At 47.4% G+C, this 26,529-nt stretch overlaps 1 protein-coding gene across 5 annotated transcripts in view; it reads left to right on the top strand.

The window, feature by feature from the left end:
* Positions 1-26,529, top strand: part of pdzd2 (PDZ domain containing 2) — a 569,380-nt gene that overhangs the window by 214,655 nt on the left and 328,196 nt on the right. For all 5 annotated transcript variants that reach the window (XM_085973666.1, XM_085973663.1, XM_085973669.1 and 2 more), the window contains exon 2: positions 3,496-3,946. In XM_085973666.1, coding sequence (XP_085829792.1) covers positions 3,496-3,946 — 451 coding nt within the window. The remainder of the gene's footprint in view (positions 1-3,495; positions 3,947-26,529) is intronic.

Here is a 26,529-nt window from a genome sequence, read left to right as displayed (position 1 = left end):
GAATAGTTCCTAATTCTTTAACAAAAAAACATGCATATGTTTCAATTTTAATTAACTCATGCTGATTTTTTTTAAATGCATATATTTTCAGTGTGGGGGATGGATTTCTTGCCCATTTAGTGAGGCATTACCCCAGTTGTGTTTAACTGTAAGAAGTCACACAACACCAGGTTATAGTCCAACAGCTTTATTTGAAATCACAAGCTTTCGGAGCGCTGCTCCTTCTTCAGGTGCAGGAGCAGCGCTCCGAAAGCTTGTGATTTCAAATAAAGCTGTTGGACTATAACCTGGTGTTGTGTGACTTCTTACATTTGTCCACCCCAGTCCAACTCCGGCACCTCCACACCGTGTTTAACTGTGTTTTGTCTCGAGATAGATATTACAATGTCGGGAATAGACTAACAACTGTGAGTATCGAGCAGTGTGAGAAGAGTACGAGGGAGAGGAGAAGCAATTCCTCTCTTATATAATCAGATTTTGATACTAGCACTGTTTAACAGATAACTTTCAGGGTAATTTCAAGGAAAACAAACTTGCATTTGTATAGCACTTCACCATGGCTGGAAATTTCCTCCGAGCTGTTCCCGTTTCATTGCTGTAGCTTCTCCAGAGGTGCAGTGGAAACCCCATTTAAATGATTAAACGGGGTTTCTGCCACATTTCTAATGAAGTTACTATGGCAGAGCATGAGCAGCTGTGAGGAAATTTCCAGCTCTAGTCATCAATACATCCCAAAATACTTTACATACAATGCAATACTATTGAAGTACAGTGAATGTTATATAAGGAAATGCAGTGCCAATTTGCACACACTATGGTCCCACAAACAGTAAGCAAATGAACCACCAGATAATCTGTTTCTAGTGGTGTTGGTTGAGCAAGGAATCTTGCCGAGGCAACAGGAATACTCCTTGCTCTCCTTCAAATAATGCCATAAGATCCCCAAAACACACAAGGTCTCAGTTTAACATCTCATCTGAAAGCTGACACTTCCAAGAAGACTACACTCCCTCAGTCCTTAACTGTAGTGTGAGTCTCTATAGATTATGTGCTCACGTCCTTAATGGGGCTTGAACCCACAGCTCATGTCCTTAATGGGACTTGAACCCACAGCTCATGTCCTTAATGGGGTTTGAACCCACAGCCTTCTGGCTCAAAAGTGACAGTGCTACCAATTGAGCCAATAATTGCATTTGGTGAAAGGTAGATCTACTTCTGAACTTGGAGCACACGAGAAGTTTAAATACTCCTTTGTTGTTTTTTTTAAATACTAGTGGATCTCCCATCATGCTGCTGATGAGATGTCAGAGGAACTCTGGAGGCCTCCCATCTTCCAACCTCCGTAACCTTGAGCGCATCCAAAACTCTTCTGCCCACATCCTAACTCGCACCAAGTCCTGTTCACACATCACCCCTGTGCTCGCTGACCTCCATTGGCTCCTGGTTCAGCAATGCCTTGAATTTAATATTCTCATTCTTGTTTTCAAATCCTTCCATGGCCTCGTCCCTTCCTATCTCTGTTACATTCTCTAGCCCTACAACCCTCCAAGGACTCTGCATTCCTTCAATTCTGGCTACTTGTGCATCTATGATTTCCATCGCCCCATCATTGGTGGCTGTGCCTTCAGCTCTCTAGGCTCTAACCTCTGAAATTCCCTTCCTAAACCTCTCCGTCGGTCTACCTCTCACTCCTCCTTTAAGATGTTCTTTAAAACTTACCTCTTTGACCAAGCTTTGTCCTAATATCTCAAGTGGTTCAGTGTCAAATGTTGTCTGATAATTCTCCTGTGAAGCACCTTGGGACATTTTACTACGTTAAAGGTACTATATAAGTGCACCATGTTGTTGAACTGAGGTGTACCATGAAATTTTATTAAGTAAATAAAATAGTGGTGATTTATTGCAGTAGTGTTGCCTGCAAATTTATAAAATATATTAAAGACGTGGGATTGGTGCTATGGTGTTGCAGCCCTGTCTCTAACCCATGCTCCCTTCAAGTGTGGCTCCTTGCTGGGAGTGTGAGGCATTGCATTTACCCTTTTGTGCATCTTTCTTATCTTTTATGAAATTGTGTTGCTGGTGGGGAACTTTGCACACCGTGAACATGTGGCAAGAATATGGATGCACGCTCCCCAAGATGTTCTGTCCATTAATTTTAATGAATCAAAAATTGTGAGGAATGCACACTTGAGTTCCTCAAATGCATTCTCGGAGGGTGAGGATTGTGATCCCTTGTGTGTGGAGATGAAATTTCTCTTGTTGATAAATGTTAGTGGAAAAGTCAGCACGGGCACAAAATAGGACATCCTGTTTTTATTCACTGACTTTTACTAAATTTGTGAAAGGAAGAATTTTATACCCACTAAATACAGATTGCTTCTTTTACCTGCATCGTTACTTCTGGTGTCCCCCAAGGATCTATCCTTGGCCCCCTCATCTACATGTTGCCTCTTGGTGACATCATCTGAAAACACAGCGTCGTTTTCCACATGTATGCTGACGACACCCAGTTCTACCTCACCACCACTTCTCTTGACGCCTTCACGGTGTTTAAATTGTCAAACTGCTTGTTCAACATCCAGTTCTGGATGAGCAAAAATTTTCTCCTATTAAGTATTGGGAAGACCAAAGCCATTGTTTTCGGTCCCTGCCACAAACTCCGTTCCCTAGCCACCGACTCCATCCCTCTCCCTAACATCTGTCTGAGGCTGAACCACACTGTTCGCAACCTTGGTGGCATATTTGACCCTGAAATGAGTTTCCGACAACCTATTCGTGGCATAACTAAGAACGCCTATTTCCACCTCCGTAACATCGCCCGTCTCTGCCCTTGCCTCAAACCCTCATCCATGCCTTTGTTACCTCTAGACTTGACTATTCCAACGCACTCCTGGCTGGCCTCCCACATTCTACCCTACGTAAACTTGAGGTCATCCAAAACTTGGCTGCCCGTGTCTTTACTCGCGTCAAGTCCCGTTCACCCATCACCCCTGTGCTCACTGACCTACATTGGCTCCCGGTTAAGCAGCGCCTCAATTTCAAAATTCTCATCCTTGTTTTCAAATCCCTTCATGGCCTCACCCCTCCCTAGCTCTGTAATCTCCTCCAGTCCCACAACCCCCCGAGATATCTGGGCTCCTCTAATTCTGCCCTCTTGAGCATCCCTGATTATAATTGCTCAACCATTGGTGGCCGTGCCTTCTATTGCCTAGGCCCTAAGCTCTGGAATTCCCTGCCTAAACCTCTCTACCTCTCTCCTTTTTTAAGGTGCTCCTTAAAACCTACCTCTTTGACCAAGCTTTTGGTCATCTGCCCTACTTTCTGCTTGTATGACTCGGTGTCAAATTGTTTGTCTTCTAATACTCCTGTGAAGCACCTTGGGCCGTTTCACTACGTTAAAGGTGCTATATAAATACAAGTTTTTGTTTTTGTTGTTGTTTAATCTATTCTAGACTTAAACATTTAATTGATGAAAGCAATCTATTTGTATTACAGTTACCTGGCTGACCAGTGCTGGAATGGCGGATGTATCTACCTGATCATGCTGCGTCGGATTAAACGCAAAGCCCCTCTTCCTCCTTCCAATGGCAGCAACATTGAACCCAGGACAACCAGTGGCACCTCTGATCCGAGCGGCAGTCCCACACAGAATGGCAAACGGACTCGAAAGTTTGGTGTCATCTCCCGTTCTTCCTTCAACCGCGATAGCCGGGAGAGTCGTGACTCTGAGCAAGAGAATGGATATCACGTCTCTATAGAGGCAGAGTGTTCAAAAGCGGAAGAGATTGAACCTAATTGTGACCCCAAAGACTCTAATGCAACTGATGACCGGGGTACAGTAGAGCAGCTTGCTAATGGGACCTCTGCTCTATCAACAGCACACCACAGAACACGACTCTCAGAAACTGGGAGGACAGACTCTAGGCAGAGTGAACACTCTACTCAGGTAACTTTGTTTTATACACTGTTTTTGGCTAGTGGAAATGGAATGAAATATATTGCTATCTTTGCCTTGGCACTGATGCCAAGTGGTCTTTGGAGAGAAGCAGGACTGAACTTCAACTCATTATAATTTCAAAATAGATTTGAATGGTGATTATATTTTTCTGCAGACCCATCGTTTGTCAGTACTGTTGTCCTTTATAATAACCATTGTAGGGAGGCAAAGCCATAGCCCTCTGTCTCCTCTGATTTTCTCTGTTCTCTCTTCTGTGTTAACAGTCTCTGTGTCCTGTGTTTCTCCTGCTGACCTCTATATTTGAAGCAATGTCTCTTATCATTCTCCTTGCCTTTTAATGGAAAATTTTGGAATGTAGACAGCTAGGATACTGGTTTATTTCAGTCAGGGTAAAGCCTAACTCATAAATTTAGTGTAAGGAATGATGTTACGTGGACACTGCCGAAAAGGGCCCAAAAGTATAAGAAAGCGCATCCCGGTGTAAATGTCAGGCAGTGCCCTCTTCTATCCGCTGCCATTGACCCTGTCAAAGTTTATGGAAAACTGACCTTCGGTGTATGGGGTGCATTTGACCAGCCCCCACCAGAAGAGGCCCCATAGTGTGGCATGTGTAGCTGGCTCAGGGGTGCCAGCCCTCCAGCATTGCCCTGGAATCTCCAGGAATTAAAGAGTAATCTCCTGGACACTGCTGCAAGCAACCTCGGAGAAAAACCTTGGAGGCATTAAAAAAAATTGTTTGCTTTTCTCATTTTCTTTGAACACTTATATGTATTTGTTATAAAATAGTGGAAATGGGAAAAAAGGCATTTTGATTGGGTGGGACGGTCGGAGGTCATGTGGTAAAACCTCCAGGAATGTGTCCAACCAGAGTTGGCAACCCTACCAAAAAACTGTGCAAGACCCATGCTCCTACTTTAAAAAAAAATCCAGGCCCTGATCCCGTTCTGCCGAAGGAAATTAAAGAAGATGTTACAAACAGAAGTACTTGACTGTAGTTCTCTTTCACAGGATTAAGTGCAGATATAAACAATTCAAATAGTTGTAGCCCCTTTGCATCCTGGGTTTCAATGGTGTCAGGTGTTGATTTGTTTGCGGGCCAGTTAAAAATCGCTCCCATGTCTTCATGTGGTTCCATTATCTGTTGTACATTGTTGTACCATCCTCTGCCTCCTTCGCTTCTGGTTCCAAACAGCAATGGATAAACTGAAATAATATCATGCAATATAGGCAGAAAATAATTAATCATTGAAAGCCAGCATCCTCAGAATGGAGTATGGTTGGAACTTGAGTAGAATCTACTCTGATTACTAAGTGAGAATTTTATTAGTAGCCGGTTGGATGGTTTGCAGCGAGCATTTTTGGCTATTCTCTGAATGTTCGTTTTTGTTATTTATGGAATTTAAAAAAACATTTTGCCAAACATTTTTATTTGGATTTTTGGCAGTTTTTCTCTATTTTTATATTTTTGGCTCAGTGTTATCACTAGACCATATTGGTACCAATACATGATAGGAATAAATTGCACTTAAGCCAATGGCTTGGATTTTGCGGTCGGCGGCGTAACCACGGATTACGCCGCCGGCATCCAAACGGAATGCGCACTTACCTGATAGGGACTCGCCTTTGAGAGCTTGCTGGCGGATGCTGTGTAGTGGAGGGCAGCAGAGTGACCCACGGATCCGGGGCGCACCGTGTGGGGGATTGTACCTGGGATCACATGGGCCGGTGCTCCAATCAGCAAACAGAAGGAGTCTCATTATTTATAACATTAAATCCTGGAGGACTCTCGTAATGAGGGTATTTTTTTTCCTTTCCTCCATTTTCTGTATGGATTTTTTTTAAGCTTATGCTCCACATAGATGCAAAAAAAAAACATAAAATCCTCAATGTAGCAACCGCTTCCTCTGAACTTTTCATGGACAATAAATACTTTTCATGAACAAAATCCTACAATCCTCCATTTCCGGATTCATTTAGCTTTTAAAACTACTTGGATTTGTCAGGAGGTATCCCCTTATGCTGTGCAAACAGGCCCTGTCTCTGCTTGTGTCAGCCGTGAAATTTTCACCCGTAATTGCTGGGCAGTTGGTGAGCAATGAGTCCAACTCTGCGCCAGCAACTAGGATTTCCCCGTCGGTGCGGATCATCTGTCAAGTCGGAACTTGACAGATTGCGAGTTCAGGATTTAGTGCATGCATATCCCGAACTTGCTGTCCATTTCAAAGGTGGTATGATGACGTACTCTGAGAGTATGCCGCCATACCGACTACAAATTCTGGCCCATTAAGTTTTAATATTGTGTAATACACTTCTTGCATGATACTTTTGATTCACAATCTCAAATTTCTTCCATCATCACAACCACCATTAACAGACATGTAGGGCTGGATTTTTATCGAAACATAGAAACATAGAAGATAGGAGCAGGAGTAGGCCATTCGGCCCTTCGAGCCTGCTCCGCCATTCAATGAGATCATGGCTGATCATCCAAATTCAGTACCCTGTCCCTGCCTTCTCCCCATATCCCTTGATCCCTTTAGCCTTAAGAAATATATCCAACTCCACCGCCCTCTGTGGCAGAGAATTCCACAGGTTCACCACTCTCTGGGTGAAGAAGTTCCTCCTCATTTCAGTCCTAAATGGCTTACCCCTTATCCTTAGACTATGACCCCTGGTTCTGGACTCCCCGGCCATCAGAAACATCCTTCCTGCATCTAGTCTGTCCAGGCCTGACAGAATTTTATAGGTTTCGATGAGATCCCCTCTCAATCTTCTAAACTCCAGTGAGTATAAGCCCAATCGACACAATCTCTCCTCATACGTCATTCCTGCCATCCCAGGTATCAGCCTGGTGAATCTTCACTGCACTCCTTCCATGGCAAGAACGTCCTTCCTCAGGTAAGGCGACCAAAACTGTACACAATACTCAAGGTGTGGTCTCACCAAGGCCCTGTACAACTGTAGCAAGACATTCTTGTTCCTGTACTCGAACCCTCTTGCTACGAAGGCCAACATACCATTTGCCTTCTTAACCGCCTGCTGCACCTGCATGCTTATCTTCAGCGACTGGTGCACAAGAACACCCAGGTCTCTTTGCACTTCCCCTTCTCCAAATCTATTGCCATTCAAATAATAATCTGCCTTCCTGTTTTTGCCACCAAAGTGGATAACCTCACATTTATCCACATTATAGTGCATTTGCCATGTTCCTGCCCGAGGAGGCGGGTTGAGTGCGGGCCTGCTGCTCGGCAACTTTCGGACCCGCTCCCGGATGCCGCCGGTCCGCAGTTCCGATGTTTGCTTCATTGGCCTCGTTACGACCGACTTACAGGTCCCTCCAGGCATTTGCTTGGAGCATGTCAGTTTCTTGCGTCTGATGACGCGTTTCTGGAGTAGAAATTTAAAGGGGCCATGTCCCCTTTGCAGGAAATGTAACTGGATTGGCTTGGTGCTGTATTATCTAGAAAGGGGAGTTGACAGCGGCTATTGTGAATACAAATAATGGATTGAAATTGCTGGTCATATTATTCCAGAAAAACATTTATGATTTTTTTATCTATCAATGTAGTGTATGACTAAGAAATAAAAAAGATGCCAGATGTGTTCCAATCATTGGCTTAGTAAAATTAATGCTTTTTTCTCTTAAAGGTGCTGGCTGCTGCAGGAATGGCAGCCCCAAAAACTAAGGCTGCAGCCAGGTTCAAAAAGGGCTCCCTCCATGCTCTTGTGGAGGGAGTTAGAGGACGTCAAGAGCTCCTCTTTCCTGGAAACTGAAGGAGAAGGCCTCCTCAGCAAACCAAGGCAGCTTGGCTGCAAATTGCTGAGGAGGTGAGTTCAAGGTCTGTGTGCAGACGCACATGGGTTCAGTGTCGAAAAAGGTTTAATGATCTGATGCGATTACCTAAAGTGTGGCCTCTGTGTTCTGGGACATGGAAGTTCAAGAGTGAGGGCTCAGGGCAAATGCCATGTAGAATGTTGGTGGTGACACTGAGCGCTTTATTAGACAGATGATGCCTGGGGTTTTGAGAATGTCGGATTTATATTCATCTCCATGTGCCAGCCACCTGTGGTTGAAACGTAAGCTTATGCGAATCTGGCATGGATGAGTGCATCCCTTGCCTGATGGTCAGCAATGTGTTCGCCTGCTGCTGGATTGGCCACATCCGGCCTCGCAAAGCATCGCTCCCCGTCCTCTCCCTCGTCCTCTCCCTCTTCCTCCGAGGAGGCTGCGTGCTGAGCCTCTTGTTCATCCGGCAGCACTAAGCCGCGCTGCTGTGCGATGTTGTGCAGGGCACAGCAGACCACAGCGATTCTGGACACCCTGGCTAGTGCATACTGCAAGGCTTCTCCAGATCTGGTGGTTTGCTCAATGATGCTTCTGGTGGATATGTGGCTCAAATTGTACGGCTCCTCAGCATCGTTTGATGGCCTCCTCATCGGTATCATGAGCCACTTTTTCAGGGGATAGCCCTTGTCGCCAAGAAGCCATCCGGAAAGTTGGGTTGGCGGATGGAAGAACTGAGGCACAGTAGACTGGCGCAGGATGAAGGAGTCATGGCAACTGCCAGGATACTTTGCACAAACATGCATAATGATCTCCCTGTGGTTACACACCAGGTGGACGTTCAGGGAGTGGAATCCCTTGCAGATGACAAATACAGCTGGGTTGTGATAGGGGGCCCTAATGGCCACATGTGTGCAGTCAATGATGGCCTGCACCATTGGCAAACCGGCCATATTGGCAAAGCCAACCGCACGCGCGGTCATACTTGGGCCACCCGTGGAGAAGTGGATATAATTGTGGGCCTTTGCAAAGAGGGCATCAGTGACCTGCGTGATGCAGGTATGTGCGGCCGACTGGGAGATGCCGCTGATGTCTGCAGCTGATCCCTGGAAGGAGCCCGAAGCAAAGAAGTTGTGTGGTGATGACTTTGACAGCCACTGGTAAGGGGTGTCCACCCGTTCCTCTGGGCTCCAGGTGTTTGTGCAGCATTGCGCAGATGTCTGCGACTACCTCTCGTGAAAGTCTCAGCCTCCTTTGGCACTGCTGCTCAGTCATGCTGAGGAAGCTGATCCTCTGCCTGTAAACCCCATGTTGGGGGTATCTCCTGCGGCGAGGTGCAGCCCTGTGCTGAGGCTCTCTGCCCTGTGCATCATCAGGTGGATATATTTCTTAAGGCTAAGGGGATCGAGGGATATGGAGAGAAAGCAGGGACAGGGGACTGAATTTGGATGATCAGCCATGATCGCATTGAATGGTGGAGCAGGCTCGAGGGGCCGAATGGCCTACTCCTCCTATCTTCTATGTTTCTATGAGGAAGAGGTTGGCGCTCCTGGTGCTGCTGTTGTGGTGCTGCCGCGGCTGCTCTTCCTCCGAATCTGACGACCAGGATGAGAGGATATAAATGGTTCCCATCCCATACCTATAGATTTCACTTGAGCAAGAAGCTTGCAAGCGCACACTCAAAGTGGCCTGAAATTATTCCTATCAGGTCACACCGCAGATGGGTGTCAGCTTAAACAGTCAAGGTCAGTAGATTTGCAAAATCTTATACAAAACCTCCAACAACAAAGTTGTTGCATTTGAATGTCAGCCATGTTACAGGAGCGTTTTTGAAGTGCTGCACCGATACTACAAATCATGTCCTCCAGCAACTCGTCTCCTTGCAGCTGGCCTGTTTCTGACAAGACGGGAAATAGGAGCCAGAAGCACGAAAATGGGAAACCACTATCAAAATAGGATTAGCAAGACAGTTAACAGGCTCTTAACTGCCTTAACTACTTGTCCCACCGGTTCCAGTCGGGTCAGTTTGGGAGTGGCTGAACAGACACTCACAAAAATCAGATGGAGGTGGGTTGAGTGTCTGAAGCCATTTTTTCCGATTTTCGCTGCCCACCCGCCTCCTCAGGGCTATTAAAATCGAGCCCGAAATCTTCAGCGTTTTACCCAAGTATTAAACTACTCAAGATGTCATCTCCAATTGGAAGGACAAAATCTGTGGGAATACTGTGGGTATTTTTCACCGTTCAATGGACATATTGGGGTTGATTTGAAACTCCACCCGACGATCTTACTCGCTATACCAGGCTGACAGGGCGCGACTGCCGGTTTGGCGGGTTCAGTGAGATTTTCGGAATCTTCTGCAAGCGCAAGGGCGCCGAGGCCACATCGTTCCTGTGGTGTATGTAACCTGTTCCACCTTAAGAGAACTTAAGCCTGTTCCACCTTAAGAGATGTACTACTTTCTCTGGCTGCTGTATACGTAATACCGGTGGTGACCACACCGGTATATAAGCACTGTGTAGTAATATTGTATTCAATATAGTCCTGACCTCCAACCAGTAAAGACCTGTTGAATTTACTCTCTTAGTCTGTGTAGTAATTATCACTATAACACACAGACTTAACAGTTCCCACCAGGCAGTATTTTATCTTTCCTGACTTTGAAGTTGACCGAGAATCTGGCTGCAAGCAGGCAGGGACCTAATTTAAATCTAAATATCACGGGAATGACATCAATGACCGTGACGTGATTTGAACGAAGATTCGGGGGCCGGGGTGGGGCGTGCTGCCTGCGTGGTGTCAAACCCACCAGCGAAACCAGCAGGATGCAGGAGAGTGGCCAGAAAAGGCCAAGTTAAGTAAGATTTTTAATTCTGCAGGAGGATTATTTGAGGGCTAGGAGGAGCAAGAGGCCCCAGTCCTCCCTACACCAGTGTCTGCTTGGAACCCCTCCCAAACACTTGCTTTATACCGGGTGCTATTTCCTTGGGTTCCCAACGGTAGCCAATTCCTGCTCCCATCCGCCAATCTTGATGTCATTCCTGCTGGCTTTGGGCGGGGAACCAATTTCCGATATTAAAATGGGACTCGGCCGATGCCTCACAAGCTTTCAGACTTCCGGGTGCATCGTCCATTTTGGGTCCCTCCTTGCAACGATCCCTTCCTGAGTTAGAATCGACACCAGTATTACAATTTCACATAACTACCACTACATTTTACTGAAACTCCAATGACAAAACTGTATCATCTTCCTTCATCTAGTTGGCCTTGTACCAGGAGCTGATTTCATAGAAACATAGAAGGTAGGAGCAGGAGTAGGCCATTCGGCCCCTCGAGCCTGTTCTGCCATTTAATGAGATCATGGCTGATCATCCAAATTCAGTACCCTGTCCCTGCTTTCTCTCCATATCCATTGATCCCTTTAGCCTTAAGAAATATATCTAACTCCTTCTTGAATATATTTAGTGAATTGGCCTCCACCGCCTTCTGTGGTAGAGAGTTCCACAGGTTCACCACTCTCTGGGTGAAGAAATTCCTCCTCATTTCTGTCCTAAATGGCATAGCCCTTATCCTTAGACTGTGACCCCTGGTTCTGGACTCCCCGACCATCGGGAACATCCTTCCTGCATCTAGTCTGTCCATTCCTGTCAGAATTTTATAAGTTTCAATGAGATCCCCTCTCATTCTTCTAAAGTCCAGCGAGTACAAGCCCAATCGACCCAATCTCTCCTCATACGTCATTCCTGCCATCCCAGGTATCGGTCTGGTGAATTTTCGCTGAACTCCTTCCATGGCAAGAACATCCTTCCTCAGATAAGGCGACCAAAACTGCACACAATACTCAAGATGTGGTCTCACCAAGGCCCTGTACAACTGCAGCAAGACATCCTTGTTCCTGTACTCAAACCCTCGTGCTATGAATGCCAACATACCATTTGCCTTCTTAACCGCCTGCTGCACCTGCATGCTTATCTTCAGCAACTGGTGCACAAGGACACCCAGGTCTCGTTGTATTTCCCCTTTTCCCAATCTATTGCCGTTCAGATAATAATCTGTCTTCCTGTTTTTGCCACCAAAGTGGATAACCTCGCATTTATCCACATTATACTGCATCTGCCATGCATCTGCCCAATCACCCAACCTGTCCAAATCATGCTGGAGTTTCTCTGCATCCTCCTCACAGCACACACGCCCACCCAGCTTTGTGTTGTCTGCAAACATGGAGATATTGCATCTAGTTCCCTCGTCTAGATCATTAATATATATTGTGAATAACTGGGGTCCTAGCACCGATCGCTGTGGTACCCCACTAGCCACTGCCTGCCACTCGGAAAAAGACCTGGTTAATCCAGCTCTTTGCTTCCTCTCTGCCAACCAGTTCTCTATCCAAGTCAGTACCTTGCCCCCAATCTCATGTGCTTTAACTTTGCACGCTAAACTCTTACGCAGGACCTTATCGAAAGCCTTCTGAAAGTCCAAATACACCACATCCACTGGTTCTCCCTTATCTATTTTACCAGTTACATCCTCAAAAAAATTCCAGTGGATTAGTCAAGCGTGATTTACCTTTTGTAAATCCATGTTGACTTTGTCCGATCCTGTCACTGTTTTCCAAGTGCTCTGCTATTACATCTTTTATAATGGACTCTAGCATTTTCCCCACTACCGATGTCCAGCTTACCGGTTTATAATTCCCCGTTTTCTCTCTACCACCTTTTTTAAATAGTGAGGTTGCATTAGCTACCCTCCAATCCATGGGAACTGTTCCAGAGTCTATAGAATTTTGGAAGTTGACCAGCAATGCATTTACTATTTCTAGGGCCACTTCCTTAAGTACCCTAGGATGTAGATTATCAGGCCCTGGGGATTTATCAGCCTTCAATTCCGTCAATTTCCCTAACACCATTTCCCTACAAATACTGATTTCATTCAGTTCCTCCCTCTCATTCGATCCTATGTTCTGCGACATCTCTGGGAGTTTATTTGTGTCCTCCTTTGTGAAGACAGAACCAAAGTATGTATTTAATTGGTCTGCCATTTCTTTGTTCCCCATTATAAATTCCCCTGATTCTGACTGCAAGGGACCTACGCTTGACTTCGCCAATATTTTTCTTTTCACATATCTATAGAAGCTTTTACAGTCAGTTTTTATGTTCCCTGCAAGCTTACTCTCATGCTCTATTTTCCCCCTCTTAATTAATCCCTTCGTCCTCCTTTGCTAAATCCTAAACTGCTCCCAATCCTCAGGTTTGCTGCTTTTTCTGGCCAATTTATATGTCTTCTCCTTGGATCTTATGCTATCGTTAATTTCCCTTGTTAGCCATGGTTGAGTCAACTTTTTTGTTTTATTTTTATGCCAAACCGGGATAAACAAATTCTGCAGTTCATCCATGCGATCTTTAAATGTTTGCCATTGCCTATCCACCATCAACCCTTTAAGTAACATTCCCCAATCCATCCTAGTCAACTCGCGCCTCATACCATCGTAGTTTCCTTTATTTAAATTCAGGACCCTAGACTCTGAGCCAACTACTTCACACGCCATCTTAATGAAAAATTCTATCATATTATGATCGCTCTGCCCAAAGGGGTCTCGCACAACAAGAATGCTAATTAATCCTTTCTCATTATATAATACCCAGTCTAAGATGGCCTGATCTCTAGTTGGTTCCTCGACATATTGGTCCAGGAAACCATTCCATATACGCTCTAGGAATTCCTCCTCCACAGTATTGTTACTAATTTGGTTAGCCCAATCTATATGTAGATTAAAGTCACCCATGATAACTGCTGTGCCCTTATTGCACGCGTCTCTAATTTCCCATTTAATGCCATCCCCAACCTCAGCATTACTGTTTAGGGGTCTGTATACAACTCCCACTAAAGTTTTCTGCCCCTTGGTATTTCACAGCTCTACCATACAGATTCCACATCATCAGAACTAATATCCTTCCTTACTATTGTGTTAATCTCCTCTTTAACCAGCAATGCTACCCCACCTCCTTTTCCTTTTTGCCTGTCTTTCCTGAATATTGAATACCCCTGGATGTTGAATTCCCAGCCTTGGTCACCCTGGAGCCATGTCTCCGTAATCCCAATTATATCATATCCGTTTACATCTATTTGCACAGCTATTTATCCACCTTATTACGAATGCTCCTCGCATTAAGACACAAAGCCTTCAGGCTTGTTTTTTTAACGCTCTTAGGCCTTTTAGAATTATTATTTACTGTGGCCATGTTTGATTTACACCCTTGATTTCTCTGACTGCCACTTTTGCTTTTCTCCTTCCTGTCTTTTGCTTCTATCCTTTCTTCCTTTTCCTCTGTTTCCCTGCACAGGATCCCAACCCCCTGCCATTTTAGTTTAAACCCTCCCCAACAGCACTAGCAAACACTCCCCCTAGGACATCGGATCTGGTCCTGCCCAGGTGCAAACCGTCCAGTTTGTACTGGTCCCACCTCCCCCAGAATCGGTTCCAATGTCCCAGGAATTTGAATCCCTCCCCCTTGCACCATTCCTCTAGCCACGTATTCATCGGAAATATCCTTCTATTTCTACTCTGACTGCCACGTGGCACTGCCCCTTGCTGGAGCTTCTGCTCGATTTACTTCATAATGGGAATTGAGCGCAGTCATTATCAAACCCAAGTCTTTCCCCAGCTCAAGACATTGAGCTTTATTGTGCTAACACTCAGCACCACCATAGCACCTGCAGATGAAATTCTTATTGAATTTCACGGGGCGCAGACTTCAAAATTAACTCCAAGTGACAAGTAACAATTGAAGATAGCAGTACAAACAGAAATCTGAGATAACATTTGTTCAGTCCAATAAAGACTCCTGCTTTGTGAGTGTGCAGAGCACCCAAGGATGAATTTTGTTACTGAGTGTTATGGAGACGTAAGTGCCATTTTGTGTTTCCAGAATTACACATACAATGAGAAATTTGTGCATTTTTGGCATCAGTGCAGTGGTGTTTTGTTTAGATACAGAGAAGAAAAGCACCTCTCATTTCAATGAACCTTTAAAGAAATTATTACCTCCCTGATAGCTGGTATATTTTGATAACGTGCTTTATTTTACTTAGGAAATTTTTAAGCAGTTCGAAGCATGTTTTTGCAGATGACGACTGACAGTGTGCACTGTCCTCAGTCCACGATGCCATTTCATCATTGAGATGAATAGCTGCTAATTAATTTCATGATTAGTTGTGGCACGTTATTGGAACAGATTGGCTGCTGCATTTGCCTTAGGGTTGCCAAGTCTGGTTGGAGATATTCCTGGAGGTTCCATCACGTCTGTTCCTGCCTCCAACCACCCAGTCAAACTGCTTTTTCACCCCCATCTCCATAACTTTTATAACTCAAAAATGAAAGTTTTCAAAGAAAATGAAAAGAAAACATGCAATTTTATTTTTAATTCCCCTATGATTCGTCTCCTGGGTGTCTCGCAGCAGTATCCAGGGGATTAATCCTTAATTTCAGGAGACCTGGAGGGTTGACAACCATAAAGCACTATGTAAATGAAAGTAGTATCATAGCATGAACTTAAAAATGGTAGTAATGTGAGTAAAAGCCCATTAGCCCACTTCTGTTTACTGTTGATTACCAGGATTTACCGTGATCAATATATATTAGCACATTCTAAATGGGTGGCATACAGTACTGAATGTCAGCTGATCCATCTTTAGGTGAAGAAATGCACCCACTTCCATTTCCATACCATTCCGAATGCCTTTGCTGTGACCTCAGCATTTAGTTATAAGCTGTTTTGTACTCTAGACTTATACTTGCAAGGATTTGGGTTAAGGCTTTACAAACTAATTTCACATAGGTCCTTAAGGCTGACATAGACAGAAAACGTTCTTGGCACCTGTCTGGATTGGAATTGCATCTCCTTCCTGGAAATGAAAGGCCAGTGTGCTTAGCCCACCTTGTCATTCAGCCCTCCAGAGTTCCTTTAAGTGCATTTAACTCATTGATTTCAGTGCTTGTGCTCTCTAGTGCTTCGCTTCAGTCCCTGCCACAAGCTCCGTTCCCTAGTTACTGATTCCATACCTCTCCCTGGCAACTGTCTGATGCTGAGCCAGACTGTTCGCAACCTTGGTGTCATATTTGACACTGAAATGAGCTTCTAACCACATAGCCACTCCATCATTAAGACTGACTATTTCCACCTCTGTAACGTCGCCTGACTCCGCCCCATCTCGTTGCTGAAACCCTCGTCCATGCCTTTGTTACCTCTAGACTTGACTATTCCAACGCACTCCTGGCTGGCCTCCCACTTCTATCCTACGTAAGTTTGAGGTGATCCAAAACTCGGCTGCCTGTGTCCTAACTTACACCGAGTCCCATTCACCCATTACCCCTGTGCTCACTGACCTATATTTGCTCTTGCTTAAGCAACGCCTTGATTTTAAAATTTTCATCCTTGTTTTCAAATCCCTCCATGGCCTCAACCCTCCCTATCTCTGTGATTCCCCTTCAGCCCTACAACCCTCTGAGATATCTGCGCTCCTCTAATTCTGCCCTCCTGCGCAGCCCTGATTCGAATCGCTCCACCATTGGCGGCTGTGCCTTCAATTGCCAAGGCCCTAAGCTCTGGTATTCCCTCCCTAAACCTCTCCGCCTCTCTACCTCTCTTTCCTCCTTTAAGACGTTCCTTAAAACCTACCTCTTTGTCCAAGCAATTGGTCATCTGCCCTAATATCTGCTTAACTGGCTCGGTGTCCCATTTTGTTTGCTAACGCTCCTGTGAAGCACCTTGGGACGTTTTACTACTATATAAATACAAGTTAAATAAAGGTGCTATATAAATATAAGTTGTTGTTGTAGAAGGGCTAGCATAATATTTAATTCATTTTTTGAGACTTGATTGCTGACGTGGAACATCACGAGTGGCTGTGCTGGCAGGAGTATTACGTCTATCGTGTTATAAGCTCTCTGTCTGACCCGGCACATGTCTTGTTAGTCTCTGCTGTCAGCAGGGCGTCAAAAGTTTACCCCTTTATTGCACACTCACCGATAATATGCATCTTTTCTGATGTATTAGAAAGTAATAGTAAGATTGGGCAGAGTCAACATGGATTTATGAAAGGGAAGTCCTGTTTGACAAACCTATTGGAGTTCTTTGAGGATGTAACTAGTGGAGTAGACAAAGGGGAACCGGTAGAGGTGGTGTATTTGGATTTTCAGAAGGCCTTCGGTAAGGTCCCACATAAGAGGTTAGTGAACAAAGTTAGGGCACATGGAATTGGGGTAATATACTAGCATGGATTGAGAATTGGTTAACAGACAGAAAACAAAGAGTAGGGATAAACGGGTCTTTTTCAGGATGGCAGGCTGTGACTAGTGGGGTACCGCAAGGATCAGTGCTTGGGCCCCAGCTATTCACAATCTATATCAATGATTTGGATGAGGGGACTAAATGTAACATTTCCAAATTTGCTGATGATACAAAGCTAGGTGACAGTGTCAGTTGTGAAGAGGATGTGAAGAGGCTTAAAGAGGATCTCGACAGGCTCAGTGAGTGGGCGAGAACATGGCAGATGGGATATAATGTGGATAAATGTGAAGTTATCCACTTTGGTAGAAAAAACAGAAAGGCAGAGTATTTCCTAAATGGTGAAAGATTGGGGAATGCAAATGCTCAAAGGGACCTGGGTGTCCTTGTACATGAGTCACTGAAAGTGAATGTGCAGGTGCAACAAGCCATTAGGAAGGCAAATAGTATGCTGGCCTTCATTACAAGAGGATTTGAGTACCGGAGTAAAGAAGTCTTACTTCAATTATATAGGGCCTTGGTGAGACCACACCTGGAGTACTGTGTACAATTTTGGTCTCCTTACCTAAGGAAGGATATACTTGCCATAGAGGAAGTGCAACGAAGGTTCACGAGATTGATTCCTGGGATGGCGGGACTGTCGTATGAGAAGAGATTGAGTAAACTAGGCTTGTATTCTCTTGAATTCAGAAGAATGAGAGGGGATCTCATTGAAGCATACAAAATTATTACAGGACTTGATAGGGTGGATGCTGGGAGAATGTTTCCCTTGGCTGGGGAGTCCAGAACCAGGAGCCACAGCCTCAGGATAAAGGGTAGGCCATTCAGGACTGAGATGAGAAGAAATTTCTTCACACAGAGGGTGGTGAACCTTTGGAATTCTCTACCCTAGATGGCTGTGGAGGCTCAGTCATTGGTTATATTCAAATCAGAAGTCGATAGATTTCTGAGTAGTAAGGACACCAAGGGATATAGCGATAGGGCCGGTGAATGGAGTTGAGGCAGAAGATCAGCCATGATCTCATTGAATGGCGGAGCAGGCTCGAAGGGCCGAATGGCCTACTCCTGCTCCTATTTCTTATCATCTTATGTTCTTAAAATAGTGCAGGTTAGATACAAAAAAAAATCACTGAGGTCTGTTTTTGTAAAATTGTTTGGCTGTTGGGGTTCCCCTACTCTCCTATTGTGACTTCGCAAGGAGACTGGCTGAATCCCCAGAGAAACAACTTAAATGGCTGAAAGCGACTGTTTTCCTGAGGGTTCCGCCAGTCTGTTACAGCAGGAGACCAGGAGAATCCCTGTGCAATTTCAAGCCCTTTATAGGTGCACCTGGGCTTCTGGCCTGTTTTTCAATGGTGCTTGCTACAAGTAAAAAATGTACATTTGTGCCAATAAAATGCTTGGTACTTTTCTTTTAGTTCTATCATTTTTGAAAATGCCTAAAGAAAAACTTCAGAAGAATTTAAACAATTTTTGGACTAACTTTAAGAATGTATCAAATTTTCTTTCACATAGCAAGTCTTTCACAACTCGCAAACCCTCACAGGTTGTGGTTGTCTGAGCCAGTTAGTTACTGTCTGTTCACATTTGACCTCTGACCCCAATTTAAGTTTAGATGTTGAAAAGAGTAAGAACTTTTTTTTTAAATGAACACGTTGCACACTTATGAAAATACATTAAAAATCCATTGCCTGTAAACTGGCAGATTGTGGCAAAGCTATCAAGAGACTCTTGCAGTAACGCTTATAATTGTCTTTAATCATAGTTGTTACCTTTTAAGTGTGTGCGCTGTTTAAACAGCGCAGGATCAATAAAATTGCGATCTGACGCGATGACGTTATCACGCGGGTCACATGACCTTCCCAACGGCGGGAAACATGATGACATCATGACGTCGGGGGTAGGGCGTTTCTGTTCCGTCCTCGTGGATCCAGCTTGTGTATAGACCTGTTTGGAGTTTCTCCTGCGTTCTTTTGTTTATAACTGTTTCAGTACATTAAACCACGTTTGTTTAACTGTCAGTTTCAACTGCAGTATTTTCGTAGTAGTGTGAAGACACCTACATTGGTGACCCCGAAACCTCGCGAACGTTTTTCGCGGTGGACACGGAATGCAGGCCAATGATGGAAGCCAATGCAGTGGCTTTGAAGCTCCCCCAATTCTGGGAACAACAGGCGGCCTCCTGGTTTGTGCAGGCTGAGGCACAATTTGAGCTCCGCAATATCGTGCAGGACCAGCTCCGATATTTGTACGTGGTCTCCGCCCTCGACAGCTCGACGGCGTCAAGGATCATCAGCCTTCTGGAGAACCCCCGGACCGCTGACAAGTATGTCGCCATCAAGACACGGCTGCTGCAGGTATTTGGCCTTACAAAGGCGGAGCGCGCTCGCCGTCTACTTACACTACCTGGGTTAGGCGACTCTAAACCCTCGGAACTAATGAGCCACATGCTAACGCACCTGGGGTCCGAACCCCAATGTTTCCTGTTTCGCGAGCTGTTTCTTAGTCAGCTTCCCGAACAGGTCCAAGCAGCCCTCGCCAGGTCGGACGCCGGGGATTGCATCGCGCTCACCGAAGAGGCGGATAAAATATACGCGGTCCGACAGCAACACTGCGCCATTGCCCAGCCCCGAAGGGCCCCGCCTCGATACCTCTGACGACCGGTTACTGTTATTACCACGCTCGTTTTGGCCTGAAAGCCCACTGCTGCCGCCCGCCTTGCAGTTTCACGCCCAAACCGTCAAACAGACCGCCGCGAGTCAAGAACACCGGAACCGGGGAGTGCCCCGCGGCCACGATGGCGATTGGCGATTCCGGGAATCTTCTGTATTTAACCGACTCCATCTCGGGCCGTCGTTTTTTGTGCGACACGGGGGCACAGTGCAGCATACTTCCCGCCTCGGTCCTCGACCTTCAGTCCGGCAGACGGGGTTCCCCCCTCCAAGCTGCCAACGGGGGTGCGATTCGCACTTCGGGAACCGGCGGGTACAAGTCTGTTTCGGTGGCCAACGTTTTAGCTGGGATTTCGTCACCGCTCAAATTTCGCAGGCTCCCTTGGGTGCCGACTTTTTCGGCGCCAACGGCCTGTTGGTGGATGTGATGAATCGTCGCCTCGTGCACGCCGCCACGCTCGACGGTATTTCATGTGCGCGCAGCACAGCCGCGCCGCACTCAGTCTCCTGCGCTCAGCCACCTCCCGACGACTTCTCCCGCCTTCTCGGGGATTTCCCCGAACTGACCAAGCCCACCTTTTCAGCTTCGACCGACAAGCATCGGGTGGAGCACCATATTTCGACGACTGGCTCTCCCGTCTACGCCAGGGCACGACGTTTAGAGCCCAGCAAGCTCACGGCGGCGAAGGCGGAGTTCGCCGCGATGGAGAGGATGGGGATTATTCGCCGGTCCAGTAGTCCCTGGTCTTCGCCGCTCCACATCGTCCCCAAGCCGGGCGGGGGATGGCGGCCCTGTGGCAACTATCTTCGCCTCAATGATATAACGACGCCTGACCGTTACCCCATCCCGCACATACAAGACTTCTCCGCGCATTTGGCGGGGAAGTCGATCTTCTCTAAGGTCGACCTCGTCCGTGGATACTATCAGGTACCGGTGCATTCTCAGGATGTCCAAAAGATGGCTGTCATCACCCCTTTTGGACTGTTTGAGTTCCTCCGCATGCCCTTTGGGCTTAAAAACGCGGCGTAGGCGTTCCAGCGCCTTATGGATTCGGTTCTGCGGGATCTCGATTTTTTGTTCGTCTACTTGGATGACATTCTGATTGCCAGCACCACAACAGAGGAACACCTTGAGCATGTCCGTGTTCTTTTTCGTCGTCTTCAGCAGCACGGCATCATTGTAAACCCGGCCAAATGCCGTTTCGGCCTGTCGCAACTCGACTTTTTAGGACACCGCATAACTGCCGAGGGAGCAACGCCACTTCGAGCTAAGGTGGAGGCTATCACGGCTTTCCCGAAGCCGCAATCCGTGAAGGCCTTACAGGAGTTCCTGGGGATGGTTAACTTCTACCATCGGTTCGTCCCCAGGGCCGCACAACTCATGCGGCCGCTCTACGAGGCCCTTGGGCAAGACGGGAAGGGAGCCCGTGGTTTGGTCGCAAGAAATGGATTGCGCCTTCGGGGATATGAAGACTGCGCTTGCGAACGCGACAATGTTGGCACATCCCCTGCCGGGAGCTACTATCGCCCTCACGACGGACGCGTCGGACTATGCCGTTGGGGCCGTCCAGGAGCAATGGGTCGACGGCGTGTGGCAGCCACTGGCATTTTTTAGCCGCCAGCTGCGGCGGCACGAACGCCGGTACAGTACCTTTGACAGAGAGCTGTTAGCTTTGTTTTTGGCCATCCGCCACTTCCGATTCCTCCTCGAAGGGCGCCGCTTCACTGTGTTTGTCGACCACAAACCGCTGACGTTCGCGATGGCCAAGACTGCCGAACCGTGGTCGGCTCGGCAGCAAAGACAGTTGACCTACATATCCGAATTCACCACCGACGTCTGGCACGTGGCCAGCAAGGACAATGTCGTAGCGGATTGCCTCTCCCGCACCGCCGTCCAGGCCATTCAATTAGGCATTGATTATGCGAGAATGGCAGCTGACCAGGCTGCCGACCCGGAGACTCAAGCTTTTCGTTCTGACCCCGCCAGCCTTCAGCCGAGAGATGTACCGTTCCATTCGGCAGGTACCACTCTTCTCTGCAACGTCTCCTTGGGTGATCCACATCCGATTGTTCTGTCGACCTGGCGCCGAGACGTTTTCAACGCCATTCACGGGCTGTCGCATCCCGGGGTGCGTGCGTCGCAGAAGCTGCTGGTCTCCAAATTCGTATGGAGAGGGATACGCAAAGACGTCCGCGACTGGGCGAACACTTATGTGGTTTGTCAGCGGGCCAAAGTGCAACGGCACGTCAGGGCCCCTCTGGCCACCTTCGCGGTGCCAGAGCGGTGGTTTGACCACATTCACGTCGACCTAGTGGGTCCACTTCCACGGTCCCGTGGTGGACCGCACCACGAGGTGGCCAGAGGCGGTTCCCCTGACGTCTACCACCTCTGCGGATGTTGCTCGAGCCTTCATTTCATTTCATCATGGGTAGCCCGTTTCGGTGTTCCGGCGGATATTTCGTCCAACCGTGGGCCGCAATTCTCGTCAGAACTATGGAATGCGGTGGCCTCCGCATTAGGCACTAAACTCCATCGCACTATGGCCTACCACCCGCAGGCAAACGGGTTGTGCGAGCGGTTCCACCGTTCATTGAAGGCGTCGCTCAGGGCCAGCCTTCTGGATGTGGCATGGGTCGATAAACTGCCGTGGGTTATGCTGGGACTGCGCAAAGCGCTGAAGGAGGACTTACAGTCTTCTGCCGTGGAAATGGTTTACGGCCAGCCACTTCAGGTTCCGGGCGAATTCCTACGGTCACCTACGTGGCCGTGGTCTGCAGCCGGTCAGCAGGAGGCCCACCGGGACGCAGCTCAGTGCTTCAGACCTGTTCCGACCTCGCAACACGGTTTGCCTTCCTCCAACGTCCCCGTGGAGCTGTCAAAGGCCAAATTCGTCTTTGTACGCCAAGACGCCCATCGCACCCCGCTCGCACCTCCATATGCGGGTCCGTTCCAGGTTCTACAGGCCGGGGACAAGAGTTTCGCGATCGACTTCGGGGGCAAGCCGGAGCACATCTCCGTCGATCACCTCAAGCCTGCGCACCTGGACCTCGAACAGCCAGTCGAACCTGCTCAGCCCCCGCGCCGGGGCCGGCCGCCAGCTACCACCGCACCTACCCGCACCGTGCTACCTGCCAGTTCGCCACCTGCTCAGCGTTTTCCTCTCCGGGAATTTAGGAGTCGGTCAAACAGGCTTGTCTGACCTCCTCTGCGATTGACGTTCCTCGTTAAAGACAATTCTGCGGGGGGTGTATGTGGCAAAGCCATCAAGAGACTCTTGCAGTAACGTTTATAATTGTCTTTAATCATAGTTGTTACCTTTAAGTGTGTGCGCTGTTTAAACAGCGCAGGATTGATAAAATCGCGATCTGACGCGATGACGTCATCACGCGGGTCACGTGACGTTCCCAATGGCGGGAAACGTGATGATGTCATGACGTTGGGGGTAGGGCGTTTCTGTTCCGTCCTCGTGGATCCAGCTTGCGTATAGACCTGTTTGGAGTTCCTCCTGCGCTCTTTTGTTTATAACTGTTTCAGTACATTAAACCACGTTTGTTTAACTGTCAGTTTCAACCGCAGTATTTTCGTAGTAGTGTGAAGACACCTACAAGATGAAGTTTAATAACCCTTGAAGTGGAATTACAATGTTCTGTTTGCAGTATCTTTTGTACTATATTTGTATTAGTTTAAAAAAACAATTTAATAAACCTTGCTTGAGTTTAGAAGGAAAAATCAGTAAAGGTACAGTTTACATTCTGCTGAGTAACGTTAACAAAAAAATTTAATATTAATTACTAACAATGTATTGTGCAGATTAGCAACTCTTGAACTTCTGTATCTGGCAAAATACTGCAGACATTGTAATGTTAATAATTATTGCTATTCTTTGTTGGCCACTTCAGAGGAAAGGGTTTGTTAATATTACTCTGGCTTGAGTTCCAACACTACCTTTTCACCTCTGCTGTCTGGGCTTGAAAATACTTCTCTCTGTTTCTCAAGATGTGCGTGTCACAGGCAAGGTCAGTATTTATTGCTCATTCCTAATTGCCCTGAGAAGGTGGCACTGGGCCTTCTTCTTAGAGCCTCTATTTCTTTGTATGACTTGCTTGACCACTTCAGAAGGCAGTCAACCACATTGGAGACTCGAGTCACATATAGACCAGACTGGGTAAGGATGGTTTCCTTTCCTAATGGACATTAGTGAACCAATTAGGTTTTTATTTCCAGACTTTCTTTAACCTGAAACTGCCATGGTGGGATTTGAAGTCATGGGCCTCGATTTTCATTGGGCCGTGAGGCGGGCTTTTAGGCGTGCGGGGGGTTAAGATCGCAAAACCTAGGGGTCGCGACCTCCCCCGCCTGGTTCCCGCCTCCACGCCATTTTAACCTAGGTGTGTCTGATTGACCTGAATCAATCCCGCCTGCAACAGGCGGGACTGGTCTTTAGGGCCCTTAAACAGCACTGATTGGCCTTTATAACCCCATTTTAACAGGCCCTTGCCTGTTTAACCCTTTTCCCACGTAAAACGCGCCTGGTGGGGATGACGCCTGTGAAACCTGGCGTGAACACTGGCTTGCTGACTATCAGCAGCAGGTCCAACATTAAAGAGGATATTTGATCAGTCATCATTTGCAGGTGGCAGGACTTTGTTGTCTCAGGTCTGGGGGAACTTTTACCAGGTTCTAGCCACACCTGTGGAAGGTTGTAGCCTCACACACTTCTCCAGTGTGACTTCCTGCGAGACCCCTCTCGCCACCCTCACTCAGCGCTTCCTCAACGGAGTCATACACCAGAAGCATGGGAGCCATTTATTTCCTTCCCTTCTAGGCATTCGATGAGGAAGAAGACCAGCTGCGGCACCAGCACCAACAGCAGCACCAACAGCAGCAGCGTCAGCAGGAGCTCCAGCAGGAGCACCAGGCTGCTGTTCACCCACCTGAAGCTGCACAGGCCAGAAGGGGCCAGCGCTTGGAAGTGGCTTGAGAGCACCTTGCTGCACATCAGGGGGCCATGGGGACCCGTATCTGCACTGGCAGTCCTACTCAGAAGGACTTCCATGAAGGTCTGGTTTCTCTGTTCAATAGATGCCCATCGCTCCTCAAGAGATGTCATTCTATTATGAGCACTCACCATGTTTTCCATACCCTGGCGACTTATCTCCTCCATGGAGGCTGCCATCCTTTCCATGGTGATGCCGTCAGGAGCCAATGACTCCACAAAGGCTCTGCTCATGGTTGCTATGGACTCCTCCATTCGCTCCACACTCACATCGACCCTGGAGACAAAACCTGCCAGAGACTCCTGCATCTGTTCCTGGAGTTTCAGTCCCGCTGATCTTATGGATGGACCTAGAGGCAGAGGGTCGACATGCAGCTGAGCCGAGCTGGCAGAGTCCTGCGCCCTCCGACTAGGACTCTCCACTGCTATCCCTGTCTCCACAATCTGCTGATGCTCACTTGTGAGCTGTGATACACCAGGTGACAACACTGCTCTATGTCCCGAAGGTCCCACCGAGGTGTGAGTGTCTGCGCTGGTGCTGGGTGCGCTGAATTCTGATGACGCTGCGCCCTCAGAGGTTGCAGATTCCTCTGACGAGTCTGGAAGCTCAGGCTCTTCCTCCTGGACAGTGGGGACAGGGGCTCTCGATGGTCCTGTGGGGGAGTGAAGGGAAGAGTTGGCGATGTGAGGTCAAGGTTACATGCACATTGCATATTGCAGATGATCATAGGTCCATCTGTTGCAGCTTCAGAATCATTATCAGCGACTCATGCAAAGTCAATGAGAGAGATGGAAAACTATTCTGCCACCAGCTTGCTGTGATGCACCCGTCTGTCCGTCCCCCACTTGCGCCTCATCCTCCAGTCCTACGATCTCCAGGATCGCCTCCTCCCAGGGGGTGAGGTGGGCTACTGATGGTGGCCCTCCTCCTGTCCTCGCTTGTTCTCTTGTATTGTGAGCTCTCTTTTCCTGCACTGCAACCACGTTCTTCCTGTGAGCCCCAAGGAGTTTACTTGACCTGCCACCTGTATCCACACAGCCTTAGTCTGACTGGGAGGCCTCTTCCTCCCTAAAGAAGGGAACAGGCCTCCCTGTGGGCCCTAGCACCATCCAGTAATGCCTGGAGTGAAGCCTCATCAAATTTGAGGGCAGATCTGGCCCTCCCGCTGGCCGTTGCTCCTGCAGGCTCCTGTGCCATCTTAATGGTGAAGTTTGGGAGCCTGCAGAGGAAGCAAGGCTTGCTGTGGACCTTAGAAGCAGCAGCAATGATGATGTCATATTCTGCGACTTTCTGACTGGAAATACTCAATTGCCAAGGCTTTCCACACGCTGGAAATCAATTGGCCAATTGAGTTAAAATTGCATCAATCTCACAGGCCCAGTTACAATCGTGTCGGAATCACTAAATTCGGGGAACCCACCAATTCCCCGCACCTGAACTAAAATCGACCCCATGTTCTCTGGAATACTAGTCCAGTAATATAACCACTGTGCTACCATACCCATCAACGGGTACATTGGATACAGCAAAGGCTATGGGTATTGCTAAAGTCCCAACTGCAATGCTAAAGACTTGTGTACCACAACTAGTTGCACTCCTTGTATTCCTGTACAGCTGTGACACTGGTATTTGGCAATGTGGAACATTCCCCATGTATGTCGTAGCCAAAGGAAGCCGGACAAATCTGAACTGGACAATTACCAATCTTCCAATCGTCAGCAAAGTAATAGAAGAAGTAATCAATAGTATCAAGTGATGCCTACTTACCTATAATCTGTCTTCAACGCGAGTGTCCTCAGCTCCATCCCGCAGCATGCTACCCACCACCACCTC

Source organism: Somniosus microcephalus, chromosome 2 (genome assembly GCF_052327205.1).
Source record: "Somniosus microcephalus isolate GS21.2 chromosome 2, FLI_Smic_1.0, whole genome shotgun sequence".
Classification (NCBI taxonomy): domain Eukaryota; kingdom Metazoa; phylum Chordata; class Chondrichthyes; order Squaliformes; family Somniosidae; genus Somniosus; species Somniosus microcephalus.
This window is presented reverse-complemented; position numbering and strand designations above follow the sequence as displayed.